The 17950-nt window shown below is 38.9% G+C and overlaps 1 protein-coding gene across 1 annotated transcript; it reads right to left on the bottom strand.

Annotated features, from left to right (window-relative positions):
- Positions 1 to 279: 279 nt before the first annotated feature.
- On the bottom strand, positions 280 to 17248 carry pdcl (phosducin-like). Its single transcript, XM_080755451.1, has 4 exons — positions 17162 to 17248; positions 14285 to 14471; positions 4038 to 4219; positions 280 to 2129 (listed from the first exon to the last, which is right to left on the bottom strand). Exons 2-4 carry the CDS (start codon positions 14457 to 14459, stop codon positions 1566 to 1568), a joined length of 921 nt encoding a protein of 306 aa, XP_080611577.1. The 5' UTR covers positions 14460 to 14471; positions 17162 to 17248; the 3' UTR covers positions 280 to 1565.
- Between the last annotated feature and the right edge of the window lie 702 nt (positions 17249 to 17950).

Genomic DNA, 17950 nt, shown 5'->3' with positions numbered 1-17950 from the left:
TGGGTTCAAACCCCACTCAAATCTTTACTTGACGCCCCCCCCCCCCCTTCTAGGTGAAAGTGCTTTTTTTTTTTTTACATGCGGAAATCTGCCATTGATCCCATTATAAATTTCTCAAATTTAAAATGTCTGAAACTATTTTTTTTCATCATCAAAAAATGAAAATCGTTTGAGGGTTAAAACGTAGTCAATTGTCTGAAAATATCTCAAAGTTTGTTTTAATGTTTTCTAGAAGATCTTTGCCTTTCCCCCCAAGAAAGAAGACCGAGAGAAGAATGATTCAAATCATCCGGTTTATTTTCTCTATAATCTTAACAGGTTTGCAGGTTTTGACAAACATTTAGAAAAGATATAAAACTAACAAAAATGACGAGCATGTGTCATGCTCTAAAGACTTAAACACAACAATTATGATCATGAACACGCAACAAACAGAAAAACAAAGCTTTTCCACAATTAAAGAATAAATAGTTGAAATCTGACATGGCTCCAACAAAAACAAACAAATATAGTCCTCAGTCTGCATGGCAATAATAGGTCCTCCTAAGTTATATTAAGTCCAAGTTATATTTAGTTGCATTTCAGTGTTTGTTCCGTGGCCAACAAGAAACCAGAGTTCTTGTCAGAGCACCCTCCTGTAATATGGGAAAAGGCTAGATTCCTCTGGCTGAGGAAAACCAATGAAGAATAGTAGCAATAATAGTCATTTTTTTGGGTCTCTCGAGTCAGACTGTAGATTCACCCTCAAATTCAAGGAAAGAGGACGCCGTTTTCCCTTTGTTTTGCAAATGGATTTTTTGTTTGTTCACGCTCATAACAACCAACACTGAGGAAGGGGACGTACGTCATAAAAAAACAAACTCGTTAAAAAAGCGAGCTGATCTACAAGCTCACTACTAATGGCATTGCGACGCATTGAGCTTGTAGATGGGCTGTTTCCACTGTTTGGGGAACATTTTAAAAGTATAAGTTCTGAGTTCAGATGGCCCAGATTAGGTTGAGAACCTTATCCGAGACCGAGCTGTAGCGTATGGAAACAAACAAGAAACCCGAAACCCATGAAATGCGTTACACTGCACGAAAACCCAGGAATGGACCACCACTTCCTTCCTGTCAGAAAGACAAACTTGGGCACATTTCCAATATGCCGAGTTTGATTTGCCCAATATTTGGGGTTTGTTTAAAAAATATTATATCTGTTGGGCTATTTCTGTTGTGCGACACCTGCATACAATCAAATATAACTCAGGCTTTATGTTACAGATATGTAAAAGAAAAGGAAAAGCACATCACGTTAGGGATAGATAATGGTCACATGGAATGATGAGGTCTTGGAGAAAGCCCTCAAGGTTGGTGGTGTGTACATCGCTGTGTGTGCATAGGATCTAATTTTATTTTGTAACCGTTTGTATGATGATATTCTAGTAAACACATGCAAAGCTTCAACCCTGGCTGAGTCTTTACTTTTGTGTTTTTCCTACATAAAAAGGTGTCTAATAGTCCATGCAGACTATGTGTGACTATGTATAGGTGTGCTTCCTGTGTACGAGTGTTATAATGCAGTTCTAGTCTATATCAAGATCAGAGTCCTCGTCGCTCTCGTTGTTTTGAACGATGGCTCCGTTGCGAATAGTCTTTGCGGCGAAGGCAGACTTGTCCGGCAGCAGGCCGTACTCCTGTAGCAGGGCCTCCAGGTCGACAGCAAAGAAGTCCTCTCCTAGTTGGTCAGTCACTCGCACAAAGTTGCCTATCAGATCCCCACCTTTGTAGACCAGCAGGGCAGGAAGAGCACTGCCTCTGAACAGGTCACTGGTGCTGATGGCCGAGCTGCGCACACTGCAGAACTTGACCAGCGGGTACTCCTGGGCCAAGCAGAGGAGGCTGCCGCTCATGGCCTCACAGCCTGGGATGTTTGGCTCGTGGATGTGGATCATGACCAGGGTGCTTTTGTCCTCGCTGTCTAGCGCCTCCAGGAACTCCTCTCCGCTGGCCAACTCAAAGACCTGCTCGAAGCGCTTGCCGCGGCACAGCTGGCGTCGCATCTGCTCGATGCGCTGCATGCGGTAGTGCTGCAGGAAGTCCTCGTCATCCTGGCCCTCCTGAAGCATGTTGTACTCCTGCATCGTCATCTGTGAGGATGGGTTTTGGATGTTTGTATTACATGTGCTATAGATCACACCTACCTCTCCTTCACCAAAGCATTTTTTTCAGGGCTCAAAACTGTTCTGCATACTCACTATAATAATGGTTAATGTAGTATAACAATTTCTTAGTAACCGTACTAACCGAGGCGAGGACACGTTTAAATCCAGTGGCATTAAAAAATTAAGGCTTGCAGATGTTGAAGAGGGCTGAAGCATGCTAATTTACAGATCAAAATGTGAAATTGTGTTTTAGCACACATTGGGCTGTATTTTGCGTGTCTTAAGTACCAGATCTTATTACCAAACTTGAGTAAACTAAAGACCTGGAGGCGTGATCGATGCCATTTGGCTATTCTGAGTGGCCAAAGAGCATTGATCACGCCTCCAGGTCTTTAGTTTACTCAAGTTAGGTAATAAGACCTGGTACTTAAGACACACAAAATACAGCCCAAAGTCTACTACCCTCACCCAAGGCAGTGCCTATACAAACTTCTGGGGCAGCGGTGGCTCAGGGGTAGAGTGGCTGGATGGCAACCGCAAGGTTGCCCGTTCGAACCTGGGCTCCCCCATGCGTGCGTGCCCGGGGCTAATCTCACAAACTTTCAGTTTCCTTGACTGTAAACTGTCATTATAGTGTGGTACGAGGCGTCAAAAAAACAGCTCCCGTAAGATTTTTGTGCAGATCTTGCTTCTATAGAGTCCAAACTATGAGAAAATGATGGAGTTCAAATTTTCCTGACCCCCACCCCGTTTCTGACGGGGTCATCTATTTGGGACCTCCCAGAACAGTATGCCAGCCAGTTAATGTCTGATTTTCATAATATTAGAATTATTTTGTATGTGTTAAAACATTCTGAGTTGATTTCTTAAACTTTTGAAGTGGTCAGAAGAATCTTTTTTGACTTTTGGTAGGGGTGTTTCCTCACCTGGGGCCTCCCGGACTGACCCCTGGGCCTATTCCAGTTCTCATTACATTCCTTGCTCTGCTCCTGTTCCAGAATAACGTCAAATTAGATCATAAATGAAGCATAAAAGTATTTGTAGCTGGGCTCTGATATAAAAAAAAATAGTAGTAGCCAATACCAGGGGTCTTCCACAGGGGGCCCATGACCACTAGGGGGTCCTCAGAGTTACTATACAGGGGCCCACCAAATCATTTGTGGGATAGGAACTTTTTTTCATTTTTTACATTAAACCACTTGAACCAAGGAGAACTTTAGCCAACAATAGCTGATCTACAAGGTTGTAGTTTGAGCTTGTAGATCAGCTATTTTCAAAGTAAGGTACCTCAGACCCAAGTGTAGCAAATACTGCTGCTAAATAAAGATCAGCCAGGCTGCTGCTGTCTTTCTCTTTTCTCTTTGTCTTTCTGTTGTCGGAAGAGGAGCAGAGCGAGGAATGTAATGAGTACTGAGATGAGTCCGGGGGGCCCCGGGTGAAGAAAGACCCCAACCAAAAGTCAGAAAAGATTATTCTGGCTACTTTCAAAGGGTAAGAAATCAATTCAGAATATTTAAAAACCTATAAAACAACCCTAATATTATGAAAATCGGACATTAATTGTCTATTAGGGATAGATTATGTCTATTATGGGAGGTCCCAAAATATATGACCCCCCAAATAAGGGGTGGGCGTCGTGAATATTTGAACCCCAACATTTTCTGACAGTTTGGTCCCTATGAAAGCCAACAAAGCAAAAAAATCTCTTTTAGCAAAAAAATCCTACGGAAATACACCTCGTACCACACTATTACTGTAAAACTGCATGTGTTCCTCTACTGGTGCGTTTGAAAAACAAAAATCTACATTATAGATTTAAAAGCATTCACTGAACTCTCAGAGTTAAACGAATACCCAGTATTCATTGTACCGTGTACAAGCGGTTTAACTTACTTTGCCTTTGATCTTGTCCTGTAGCTCTTTCTGTTTCAGTTTGTCTGCTTCTTCGTCCAGGTCAGAGCGACAGGTCATGGACAGCTTCTTGATCAGTGTCTCCATCTCCTTCTTCTGCTCCTGTCGCTGCTCCACCTCCAGCTGTTTATATTTCCTCCAATCATTGATCACACCCTTTGGTCCTGAACACAAATAACAACCAATCATTGATTGGTTGGTGGTCCTGAACCCAAATGACAAACGTCACCTCAAGAAGGCTGTATGTATAACACAAAATGTCTTATCCACAAGAAAACAATAAAGAATAAAAAAAAAAATTAGGATGAGTCTGCTTGATAATGCTATGTACTATGTACATTGATGTGAGACAGTGCGATTAAGCGTTTAACCGATACGAGTTGTAATCGTTTCAATTATTATTTTAGTTCTAGAAATTCAGACTACTATTTGCTATTGTATACAGTTCACGCTCATGTTTTATGCTGTCAATTTGTTCTATTGGTATTTTTTGTATATTTTTACATTCATCCATTGTAAATGGTGCCTTTTTTTATTGATGAACCCATTTAGGCCTGACGTCGGGGGAAAAAAGCGTTCGCTGTACGGCATACTATAGCGCGCCGTTTTTCATCATTTTTGAAGATTTGAAAAAAATGACGAAATGACAAAAACGATGGGTTAAAGCCCATGTTTTTTGAAATTTTGAAAAAAAAAGTTAGCCTCGTTTCTCATCATTTTGGACCGTGGGCTATAGCCCATATCGTACGGCATACTATAGCGCGCCGTTTTTCATCATTTTTGAAGATTTGAAAAAAATGACGAAATGACAAAAACGATGGGTTATAGCCCATGTTTTTTGAAATTTTGAAAAAAAAAGTTAGCCTCGTTTCTCATCATTTTGGACCGTGGGCTATAGCCCATATCGTACAGCATAGTATAGCGCGCCGTTTTTCATCATTTTTGAAGATTTGAAAAAAATGACGAAATGACAAAAACGATGGGTTATAGCCCATGTTTTTTGAAATTTTGGAAAAAAAAGTTAGCCTCGTTTCTCATCATTTTGGACCGTGGGCTATAGCCCATATCGTACGGCATACTATAGCGCGCCGTTTTTCATCATTTTTGAAGATTTGAAAAAAATGACGAAATGACAAAAACGATGGGTTATAGCCCATGTTTTTTGAAAATTTGAAAAAAAAAGTTAGCCTCGTTTCTCATCATTTTGGACCGTGGGCTATAGCCCATATCGTACGGCATACTATAGTGCGCCGTTTTTCATCATTTTTGAAGATTTGAAAAAAATTACGAAATGACAAAAACGATGGGTTATAGCCCATGTTTTTTGAAATTTTGAAAAAAAAAAGTTTGCCTCGTTTCTCATCATTTTGGACCGTGGGCTATAGCCCATATCGTACGGCATACTATAGCGCGCCGTTTTTCATCATTTTTGAAGATTTGAAAAAAATGACGAAATGACAAAAACGATGGGTTATAGCCCATGTTTTTTGAAATTTTGAAAAAAAAAGTTAGCCTCGTTTCTCATCATTTTGGACCGTGGGCTATAGCCCATATCGTACGGCATACTATAGCGCGCCGTTTTTCATCATTTTTGAAGATTTGAAAAAAATGACGAAATGACAAAAACGATGGGTTATAGCCCATGTTTTTTGAAATTTTGAAAAAAAAAGTTAGCCTCGTTTCTCATCATTTTGGACCGTGGGCTATAGCCCATATCGTACAGCATAGTATAGCGCGCCGTTTTTCATCATTTTTGAAGATTTGAAAAAAATGACGAAATGACAAAAACGATGGGTTATAGCCCATGTTTTTTGAAATTTTGGAAAAAAAAGTTAGCCTCGTTTCTCATCATTTTGGACCGTGGGCTATAGCCCATATCGTACGGCATACTATAGCGCGCCGTTTTTCATCATTTTTGAAGATTTGAAAAAAATGACGAAATGACAAAAACGATGGGTTATAGCCCATGTTTTTTGAAAATTTGAAAAAAAAAGTTAGCCTCGTTTCTCATCATTTTGGACCGTGGGCTATAGCCCATATCGTACGGCATACTATAGTGCGCCGTTTTTCATCATTTTTGAAGATTTGAAAAAAATTACGAAATGACAAAAACGATGGGTTATATAGCCCATGTTTTTTGAAATTTTGGAAAAAAAAGTTTGCCTCGTTTCTCATCATTTTGGACCGTGGGCTATAGCCCATATCGTACGGCATACTATAGCGCGCCGTTTTTCATCATTTTTGAAGATTTGAAAAAAATGACGAAATGACAAAAACTATGGGTTATAGCCCATGTTTTTTGAAAATTTGAAAAAAAAAGTTAGCCTCGTTTCTCATCATTTTGGACCGTGGGCTATAGCCCATATCGTACGGCATACTATAGCGCGCCGTTTTTCATCATTTTTGAAGATTTGAAAAAAATGACGAAATGACAAAAACGATGGGTTATAGCCCATGTTTTTTGAAAGTTTGAAAAAAAAAGTTAGCCTCGTTTCTCATCATTTTGGACCGTGGGCTATAGCCCATATCGTACGGCATACTATAGCGCGCCGTTTTTCATCATTTTTGAAGATTTGAAAAAAATGACGAAATGACAAAAACGATGGGTTATAGCCCATGTTTTTTGAAATTTTGAAAAAAAAAGTTAGCCTCGTTTCTCATCATTTTGGACCGTGGGCTATAGCCCATATCGTACGGCATACTATAGCGCGCCGTTTTTCATCATTTTTGAAGATTTGAAAAAAATGACGAAATGACAAAAACGATGGGTTATAGCCCATGTTTTTTGAAAATTTGAAAAAAAAAGTTAGCCTCGTTTCTCATCATTTTGGACCGTGGGCTATAGCCCATATCGTACGGCATACTATAGCGCGCCGTTTTTCATCATTTTTGAAGATTTGAAAAAAATTACGAAATGACAAAAACGATGGGTTATAGCCCATGTTTTTTGAAAATTTGAAAAAAAAAGTTAGCCTCGTTTCTCATCATTTTGGACCGTGGGCTATAGCCCATATCGTACGGCATACTATAGTGCGCCGTTTTTCATCATTTTTGAAGATTTGAAAAAAATGACGAAATGACAAAAACGATGGGTTATAGCCCATGTTTTTTGAAATTTTGAAAAAAAAAGTTAGCCTCGTTTCTCATCATTTTGGACCGTGGGCTATAGCCCATATCGTACGGCATACTATAGCGCGCCGTTTTTCATCATTTTTGAAGATTTGAAAAAAATGACGAAATGACAAAAACGATGGGTTATAGCCCATGTTTTTTGAAATTTTGAAAAAAAAAGTTAGCCTCGTTTCTCATCATTTTGGACCGTGGGCTATAGCCCATATCGTACGGCATACTATAGCGCGCCGTTTTTCATCATTTTTGAAGATTTGAAAAAAATGACGAAATGACAAAAACGATGGGTTATAGCCCATGTTTTTTGAAAGTTTGAAAAAAAAAGTTAGCCTCGTTTCTCATCATTTTGGACCGTGGGCTATAGCCCATATCGTACGGCATACTATAGCGCGCCGTTTTTCATCATTTTTGAAGATTTGAAAAAAATGACGAAATGACAAAAACGATGGGTTATAGCCCATGTTTTTTGAAATTTTGAAAAAAAAAGTTAGCCTCGTTTCTCATCATTTTGGACCGTGGGCTATAGCCCATATCGTACGGCATACTATAGCGCGCCGTTTTTCATCATTTTTGAAGATTTGAAAAAAATGACGAAATGACAAAAACGATGGGTTATAGCCCATGTTTTTTGAAATTTTGAAAAAAAAAGTTAGCCTCGTTTCTCATCATTTTGGACCGTGGGCTATAGCCCATATCGTACAGCATAGTATAGCGCGCCGTTTTTCATCATTTTTGAAGATTTGAAAAAAATGACGAAATGACAAAAACGATGGGTTATAGCCCATGTTTTTTGAAATTTTGGAAAAAAAAGTTAGCCTCGTTTCTCATCATTTTGGACCGTGGGCTATAGCCCATATCGTACGGCATACTATAGCGCGCCGTTTTTCATCATTTTTGAAGATTTGAAAAAAATGACGAAATGACAAAAACGATGGGTTATAGCCCATGTTTTTTGAAAATTTGAAAAAAAAAGTTAGCCTCGTTTCTCATCATTTTGGACCGTGGGCTATAGCCCATATCGTACGGCATACTATAGTGCGCCGTTTTTCATCATTTTTGAAGATTTGAAAAAAATTACGAAATGACAAAAACGATGGGTTATATAGCCCATGTTTTTTGAAATTTTGGAAAAAAAAGTTTGCCTCGTTTCTCATCATTTTGGACCGTGGGCTATAGCCCATATCGTACGGCATACTATAGCGCGCCGTTTTTCATCATTTTTGAAGATTTGAAAAAAATGACGAAATGACAAAAACTATGGGTTATAGCCCATGTTTTTTGAAAATTTGAAAAAAAAAGTTAGCCTCGTTTCTCATCATTTTGGACCGTGGGCTATAGCCCATATCGTACGGCATACTATAGCGCGCCGTTTTTCATCATTTTTGAAGATTTGAAAAAAATGACGAAATGACAAAAACGATGGGTTATAGCCCATGTTTTTTGAAAGTTTGAAAAAAAAAGTTAGCCTCGTTTCTCATCATTTTGGACCGTGGGCTATAGCCCATATCGTACGGCATACTATAGCGCGCCGTTTTTCATCATTTTTGAAGATTTGAAAAAAATGACGAAATGACAAAAACGATGGGTTATAGCCCATGTTTTTTGAAATTTTGAAAAAAAAAGTTAGCCTCGTTTCTCATCATTTTGGACCGTGGGCTATAGCCCATATCGTACGGCATACTATAGCGCGCCGTTTTTCATCATTTTTGAAGATTTGAAAAAAATGACGAAATGACAAAAACGATGGGTTATAGCCCATGTTTTTTGAAAATTTGAAAAAAAAAGTTAGCCTCGTTTCTCATCATTTTGGACCGTGGGCTATAGCCCATATCGTACGGCATACTATAGCGCGCCGTTTTTCATCATTTTTGAAGATTTGAAAAAAATTACGAAATGACAAAAACGATGGGTTATAGCCCATGTTTTTTGAAAATTTGAAAAAAAAAGTTAGCCTCGTTTCTCATCATTTTGGACCGTGGGCTATAGCCCATATCGTACGGCATACTATAGTGCGCCGTTTTTCATCATTTTTGAAGATTTGAAAAAAATGACGAAATGACAAAAACGATGGGTTATAGCCCATGTTTTTTGAAATTTTGAAAAAAAAAGTTAGCCTCGTTTCTCATCATTTTGGACCGTGGGCTATAGCCCATATCGTACGGCATACTATAGCGCGCCGTTTTTCATCATTTTTGAAGATTTGAAAAAAATGACGAAATGACAAAAACGATGGGTTATAGCCCATGTTTTTTGAAATTTTGAAAAAAAAAGTTAGCCTCGTTTCTCATCATTTTGGACCGTGGGCTATAGCCCATATCGTACGGCATACTATAGCGCGCCGTTTTTCATCATTTTTGAAGATTTGAAAAAAATGACGAAATGACAAAAACGATGGGTTATAGCCCATGTTTTTTGAAAATTTGAAAAAAAAAGTTAGCCTCGTTTCTCATCATTTTGGACCGTGGGCTATAGCCCATATCGTACGGCATACTATAGCGCGCCGTTTTTCATCATTTTTGAAGATTTGAAAAAAATGACGAAATGACAAAAACGATGGGTTATAGCCCATGTTTTTTGAAAATTTGAAAAAAAAAGTTAGCCTCGTTTCTCATCATTTTGGACCGTGGGCTATAGCCCATATCGTACGGCATACTATAGCGCGCCGTTTTTCATCATTTTTGAAGATTTGAAAAAAATTACGAAATGACAAAAACGATGGGTTATAGCCCATGTTTTTTGAAAATTTGAAAAAAAAAGTTAGCCTCGTTTCTCATCATTTTGGACCGTGGGCTATAGCCCATATCGTACGGCATACTATAGTGCGCCGTTTTTCATCATTTTTGAAGATTTGAAAAAAATGACGAAATGACAAAAACGATGGGTTATAGCCCATGTTTTTTGAAATTTTGAAAAAAAAAGTTAGCCTCGTTTCTCATCATTTTGGACCGTGGGCTATAGCCCATATCGTACGGCATACTATAGCGCGCCGTTTTTCATCATTTTTGAAGATTTGAAAAAAATGACGAAATGACAAAAACGATGGGTTATAGCCCATGTTTTTTGAAATTTTGAAAAAAAAAGTTAGCCTCGTTTCTCATCATTTTGGACCGTGGGCTATAGCCCATATCGTACGGCATACTATAGCGCGCCGTTTTTCATCATTTTTGAAGATTTGAAAAAAATGACGAAATGACAAAAACGATGGGTTATAGCCCATGTTTTTTGAAAATTTGAAAAAAAAAGTTAGCCTCGTTTCTCATCATTTTGGACCGTGGGCTATAGCCCATATCGTACGGCATACTATAGCGCGCCGTTTTTCATCATTTTTGAAGATTTGAAAAAAATGACGAAATGACAAAAACGATGGGTTATAGCCCATGTTTTTTGAAAATTTGAAAAAAAAAGTTAGCCTCGTTTCTCATCATTTTGGACCGTGGGCTATAGCCCATATCGTACGGCATACTATAGCGCGCCGTTTTTCATCATTTTTGAAGATTTGAAAAAAATTACGAAATGACAAAAACGATGGGTTATAGCCCATGTTTTTTGAAAATTTGAAAAAAAAAGTTAGCCTCGTTTCTCATCATTTTGGACCGTGGGCTATAGCCCATATCGTACGGCATACTATAGTGCGCCGTTTTTCATCATTTTTGAAGATTTGAAAAAAATGACGAAATGACAAAAACGATGGGTTATAGCCCATGTTTTTTGAAATTTTGAAAAAAAAAGTTAGCCTCGTTTCTCATCATTTTGGACCGTGGGCTATAGCCCATATCGTACGGCATTGTATAGCGCGCCGTTTTTCATCATTTTTGAAGATTTGAAAAAAATGACGAAATGACAAAAACGATGGGTTATAGCCCATGTTTTTTGAAATTTTGAAAAAAAAAGTTAGCCTCGTTTCTCATCATTTTGGACCGTGGGCTATAGCCCATATCGTACGGCATACTATAGCGCGCCGTTTTTCATCATTTTTGAAGATTTGAAAAAAATTACGAAATGACAAAAACGATGGGTTATAGCCCATGTTTTTTGAAATTTTGGAAAAAAAAGTTAGCCTCGTTTCTCATCATTTTGGACCGTGGGCTATAGCCCATATCGTACGGTAGGCTTGGGCAATATATCGATATTACCGTTTATCGCGATATTTGAAATCAATATCGGTAATATCGTGGAGTATATAAATAATATTGAATACCGATAATACCGTAATATCGTAATTTAATACCGATAATACCCAATATCGTAATTTTACCGTCATGTAAATATGGATTTTCTTTTAAATAAACATCTACATTACTGTATGTGTGTGTCTGTGTGATGAATTTACAAGTAATTCATTTTAAACAACTATAATTTGCTTAAAAACTTAGTGTCCATGCATTGACTGGCACTGACGCTGAATTACGGTGACGAGGCGACAGCAGCGTTGTCGGACCGCCTCCGCCCAGGAAAGCAAACAAAACATGGCGCCGGTGAGAGTAACAAGTCCTAGCAAGTTGGTTCGTAAAAAAACATACTGATGTTTTGCAGCATTTCGGGTTCCAGACAAATTAAAAAGGCTGATAATCGATAATACCGATAATCGCGATATTATTCACGGTATCAATACCGATATCAAAAAATCAATATCGCCCAAGCCTAGTTTGCTCTGAAAGAATATATACCTATTCAAAGATTTGTGCCGCATTTTTACGATTTTTCAAAAATAGCAGATCTGCTATATTTCAATAGCTAAAGTATAACAGAATGCTTGAAACACCAAAAGGGGTTCCCGCCCCAAAACAAGTTTTGGTTATTGATTTATATCAATTGCTTTTAAATCATATGATATTCAGGGACACCGCCTCCGTCTTGCTCAAGGAGCAGCCATGATCGAACCAGACCACCCCTCGACTCCCTGAGCCAATGTCACCCTAGCCATTTGTTTCAAAAGGAGAAAAAAACACCTGGGCGAGACATGCATGAGAACTGGCATATGAGAGAGTGATTGAGTGAACCTTGTATTTTCGCTTACCAAATAACCAATAAGTCACGGAGTGCAAAGGGGCGTCACTCCAAACCTGGAGTCCCCGGCTGGAGTCAAAGCCTGGAGATGGCCCAGAAAACCATGATTCTCTTTCAGGCTAATGCCACCCTGGCATGTATGCGTGTGTGAAAATAGCCAATCTATCAGCTCTAAAAGCTTGTAGATTCAATGGAGAGGGTTAATTCCTCTCTTCCTGTGCTAGGCTTAGCCTCATTCAGTTTAAAGTTCTCCACAGAACTCATTACAGTAAAGCAAGATTATCTAAAATATATCCGGGCGTGACGGATAGTTGCGATAGATGTTCACAATCACCGGTGAATCTGTCCCACATGTTCTGGTCTTGTCCCAAATTGATACCATTCTGGAAATCTTTCTTTGCCATAATTTCTGAGGTGCTTGAGACAACCATTTTGCCTTGCCCCCAAATTGCAATTTTTGGAATCCCGGAGGAGGATGTAGTTTTACCCAGAAAACAACTTAATGTTATTGCCTTCGCCTCATTAATCGCCCGCTGGAGAATACTTTTACAGTGGAAGGCTGAGTCCCCTCCCTCGGCTAAATCATGGTTGGTTGATGTTATGTCCTTTCTGAAACTTGAAAAAAATCAAATTCACGATTCGAGGGTCCTCTGACAAATGTTATGACTATTGGCAACCTTTAATATCGTATGTAAGCAGTTTAGAATCACTTTCACCTGACTGAAGACACGTGGTGTGGGTGTGCAGATCTCTACCTGGTGCAGCATATACATATAGCATAATCGGAAATCATTACACATGAGAGTCGAGAAATGAGCCAATTAAGCGCGTTATCTTTTTATATACATCTGTGTATATATATAGGTTTTTATTTTTTTTTAATTTTTCTTGTGTTTTTTATTTTTATACTTTGTTTTGTTTTATGTTTTGTTTTATTTTATTTCAATATTATTATTATTACCCTTAATTTTACCCCCCATTGAAGTTGTTTATTAATCATAACCATATGATCCCTTTCTTTGTATTTTAGTATCTTGTCTACCTATTGGTTTTATACCTGTGTATATACTGTATGTAGTGTGTATTGTTTTGTACTCAACCTATTGGTTTTATACCTGTGTTTATGTGTTTATATGTTGTTTGTATGTCTGGCCTCGTGGGGAAAGATGGTGGGTGGGTGGGGACGACTGGGAAAGGAGTTGTGGGAGAAAATGTAAAAAAACGAAGAGTCATATTCTCTGTCTGTGAAAATGACATGTCATACTCTTTGAATAAAATTTACTTAAAAAAAAAAAAAAAAAAGCTTGTAGATTGGCTATTTTCAGCATGTGAGACCGTCGTAGGTGCACATTCTCAACCCTTTCCATTTCAAACACTCCCAGTTTATTATGCATTAGGCCACAGACCCACATTTGAAACAACTCCAGGACACCAATCTACAGTGGAAAATACTCAATGTTTAGTTAACTCTTGAGAATATACAAAATGGGACCTCCAATTGTACACTTTCAAAGATACAGACACGCAAGGTCCATTTGGGCCCCTGGTGGTACTCAGAGACCCGACGTCGAGAACCAACGTGTTAACCCACTTCGCACCATTGACCTAGATGTACATCAATTGAAGCGTATTATTTAATGCGACCCTTAACGCCATTGGCGTAGCCCTGCGGCAATTGCGCTTTTATAGTGCATTCGATCGATCAAGTCATAATGCTACATACGTTAGCATCGGGGTGGTAGCTGTTGTTGTCATAACACTGTGCCACGCCATCTTAGATCGTCATCACCATAAACACCCCTTCTATCCGTTTATTTTAATCGCCTCCTATTCCTTGTCCCAGATGGCATTTTTGGTCAAAACAAGGTTTATTCCACGGCAGGGAGCAGACGATGTGAAGCCCTCCACTGCACCGGCTTAGCTCCGTTTGCTACAGAGGACCTGACCAGGCATCGTCCTACTACCTATTTTATGAACAGTACCGGAAGTCTGGAAAGGTGGCTTTTCAAAATAAGAGCTAAACTGGGAAAAATTCTGGCGTGAATTATATCATAATTTGTCAATAAATGCTAGAGCTGTAAGTGTTAAGATACCTGTGTTGACAGCACTTCCATCTGCGCTGTAATCTATTTCAGGCTCCAGGACATCCGGGTTACGGATGGTTTTGGTTTGCGCCTCCTCATCTTCACCGTCACTGCCTTCGTCTTCACTGCTGCTGTAATAGTACTGCAACTTCTCCCCCAGGAGTTTGTCATCCAGTGTCGTCATGACTACTGCTCACTAGAGAGAGAGAGAGAGAGAGAGAGAGAGAGAGAGAGAGAGAGAGAGGGTGTCTCAGCACACTGATGCTACTGATGAAAAATATAGGCCTGTCTGTGTAGACTAGAGTGTAGACCTACTGTAGTAGTAGTACATTATTGCTTCGGGACTTAGTATTAAGTGTTAAACAGATGAAATGACAGTTTATTCGTAGACTATTGCAGTGCACAATGCGTGCCTGTTCAGGAGAACAGACTTCACTTCTATACAATGACGAGGTGAAGTCAATCAGATGAACAGCTACTCTCCCCATGCCAAGACATGCAAACAAAGGACATACAGACAGACTCCTGGAATGTATAGAATAATCGTAGCGAGTGAATATTTGTATGTAAATAATGCATTACTACTAGTATAGCATGTTGTTGCTGTTGGGTGGTCCAAATGTATTTATTATTTAAATTTACCACTTTAAAAACATTAAAAACATTTTAAAGTGGTGAAAATAGCAGCTCTACAATGCAGCTCACAACCCATTGCCACGTGTTGTGAGCTTGTACTACTACTTTTGTGTTACACCTTTGGTTTAGTTGTATGATGAAATGTAGGTCATTAATTTACACAAAAAAATAATGAAAAGATACAAGATACAAATTACAAAATAGTAACCTAATATTTTGCAAATGCTTGTGCACAGACAAACCACCACTTGCCATGAGCAAACTCAGAAACAACAATAGCAGCAGCGCATCATGATTTGCATAAACCCAAAGATAGATAATCTTGTGGACATTGAGGCCACCAGCTCTATTGTTTTATCAACCACTCAAACCTCACAGATTCATGTCATTTAGACAGACTAAATGACTGCTCAACATGGTCAGTCAAGCATGGCTAACCAGGCTGGCAGCTGTCAAGGCAGAATTCATAAACTAGGATGAACAATAAAGTAACAACAATAATGCAGCTTTTGTCAGTAGACTTTGATTGATTCATTGATAGATTTTCCAGAGATAAAAGTTCATCTGTCGGAGCAACGCCCAGTATCTGGGATTCTAACCAGAGTCTCCCTTGTGGAAAGTCAACGTCTTAATTTCTAGCATAAAGCTCAGGAGATAGTAGTTGCAATTTGCAAATCTCGATTTTTTTTAAATGCGATGAATACCCTCCATTTACTCCCCACTCATCCAATTTGCGTTTGCAATCTGATTGTCTTAACGATGTGAAACTGTAAAACTCACCAACATTGCAGCTGTAGTCCAAGCTTGAATTATTCTCTTTCAATCTGCCGAGCTTGTTTTTTCCCTCGTAGACATGTTATGAGCTACTTTCTGTCAAGAAATTCTGTGCAAGTCATTATTTTGTGGAGTGTGTTGGAGTTTGGAAGTGCTCGTTTTTCTTAAGGGGTCGCGCTGCTGCCTCCTGCATTATGTGCAAATGCAAAACAGATGGCATGCAGGGCCATTCAGTGATTTACGACGAGCGCTTCCAAACTCCAACACTTAGAAAAAGAATCACTTGCACAGATTTTTTTGACAGAAAGTAGCTCATAACATGTCTACAGGGATTTTTTATGAAAAACAAGCTCGGCAGATTGAAAGAGGATAATTCAAGCTTGGACTACAGCTGTTGGTGAGTTTAACATTGTCTAAGACAAGCAGATCGCAAACGCAAATTGGATGAGTGGGGAGTCAATGGAGGGTATTGCAACTCTAGATTCATCACATTATTAAAAAAATGTAGTTGCAAATTGAGGCTAAGGAGATAGTAGACTTTGGGTCATCACCAGGCAAAGGCTTTGAGCCACTACTGCTACACCAGTCATTGTATAGAACAAGAACAGACTAAAACTAGTACAGGATCAATTTTAAACACTTGAATCACTTACTGTACCCGAGTTGGCTCTGCACTTAGTTGGACCATTTTTTGATGTCTACTCTCCACCCAATCACTTTACCACAAATAGCCTAGTCTACAAGCTCAAAAAGCCAATTGTGTTTGGTGTTATTACACCAAACACCACTTGGTGCTCACAGATGGATCAGAGCTGGATAATTATATTTGAAAAAAATGATTTAAAGTACGGTAGGGCTGGCACGTGAAATAACTAAATCTCCAATCCGGACAATTATTATTAGACCAAACAAGTATTATTACACCATAGTGACAAGTGATCATACACAATTATTGTTATTACACCATTCACCAAATATTATCAAAGTATTATCCAAATCTGCACAGTGTGTTTTATGCTGTTTTAACGGTAATAATTAATCATCTGCCTATGTTGGTTGTTAACAAAGAAGGTCCCAGAACCTCCAGAGGAAAACCTGCAATCCAATTAGTTTGTTAACGACTTAATATTAGCGAACATGGCAGAACTACTAGCACACAACTCACCGATCGCGACGTGTTATAAACTTGTAGATCTGCTAACGTTTTGTTCTTAAACATCTGTCTGTAAAAGACATACGCATACAATGACGAACCTTTTAATGTGGTTAAAAGTAGGTCAAGAGGTCCTGAGTACCAATCTGTAGAGATGCTATCGTTAGCAAGCTATGCTAAGCTATCGCTAATTCGGATTCCGTGACATTTCCCCATCAGACGAATGGCCCATGGTGGCATTTCTAACCCGTATTAATGTTGAATATCCATCCATCACTTACGTAATGGATTGTAATCATCATATTTACTAAAGTTGATCTTACCTTGTAATTTATTTCACCAGAGTTGACGTTCACAAGCAGCGCAGAACTGTGGATTTTAGACTAGCTTCCTGACAACAAAGAGGTCCCACCTCTCATCCAATCACCGCCCAAGCGGTACGTGACAGACACCTCAACGCACCAATCATGTGACGTGAAGAGGGACGCGCCTCGTTTAGGAGGTGCTGAAATGTACACGTTGTCCCCCACTAGATGGCACTGTTAGACTCTTATACTGATACTGATAGCCATGTACAGAATTCACAATTAGCTTTGTTTTATCTCAAATTCTCAATCTTTGCTCAATATAAATAGTCCCAGTGGTGTAAAGTAACTAAGTACATTTACTGTAAGTACTGTACAATTTTGAGGTACCGGTATTTGTATTTCAAATGTCCAAATGTATTGTACTTTTACTCCACTACATTTAAAACTTTAGTTACTACTTTGTAGATTTTGAATGTAATGTAAATGTACTTGTAACAGAGTCTTGGCTGGACATTAAGGCAAGAATCAAGTTGAAGAAGATAAAACAAATCCCAAACTTATTTTATTTAATGGCGCAACATTTCGACCGTATAGGTCTTCATCAAGCAAATGCCATATATTTGCCCGAGATAATGTTGGCCTAAAATAAGTATAATCTAGCTGTCACCGATCCATTTAATAAACAACCAGGGAGTGTGTGCAGTGCAGTTTGGCTGCGATCAAGCCAATGGTGCCGGAGATTAGCTGTTCACAGGACATACGGATGGACGGACGGAGCGCGCAAAACTTACATCTCCCTATGCC

The sequence above is a fragment of the Protomyctophum bolini genome (assembly GCF_963924005.1).
Source record: "Protomyctophum bolini genome assembly, chromosome: 22".
In the NCBI taxonomy this organism is placed as follows: domain Eukaryota; kingdom Metazoa; phylum Chordata; class Actinopteri; order Myctophiformes; family Myctophidae; genus Protomyctophum; species Protomyctophum bolini.
The sequence above is the reverse complement of the archived record's forward strand: the minus strand, read 5'-3'. Positions and strand labels throughout refer to the sequence as shown.

Excerpts from the sequence above, each read along its gene's own strand:
- pdcl (XM_080755451.1), bottom strand. The coding sequence starts at position 14,459 with ATGACGACACTGGATGACAAACTCCTGGGGGAGAAGTTGCAGTACTAT. Across the intron at positions 4,220-14,284 it reads TGGAAGTGCTGTCAACACAG|GACCAAAGGGTGTGATCAAT; the intron begins GTATCTTAACAC and ends ATTTGTGTTCAG. Across the intron at positions 2,130-4,037 it reads AGGACAAGATCAAAGGCAAA|ATGACGATGCAGGAGTACAA; the intron begins GTAAGTTAAACC and ends CCATCCTCACAG.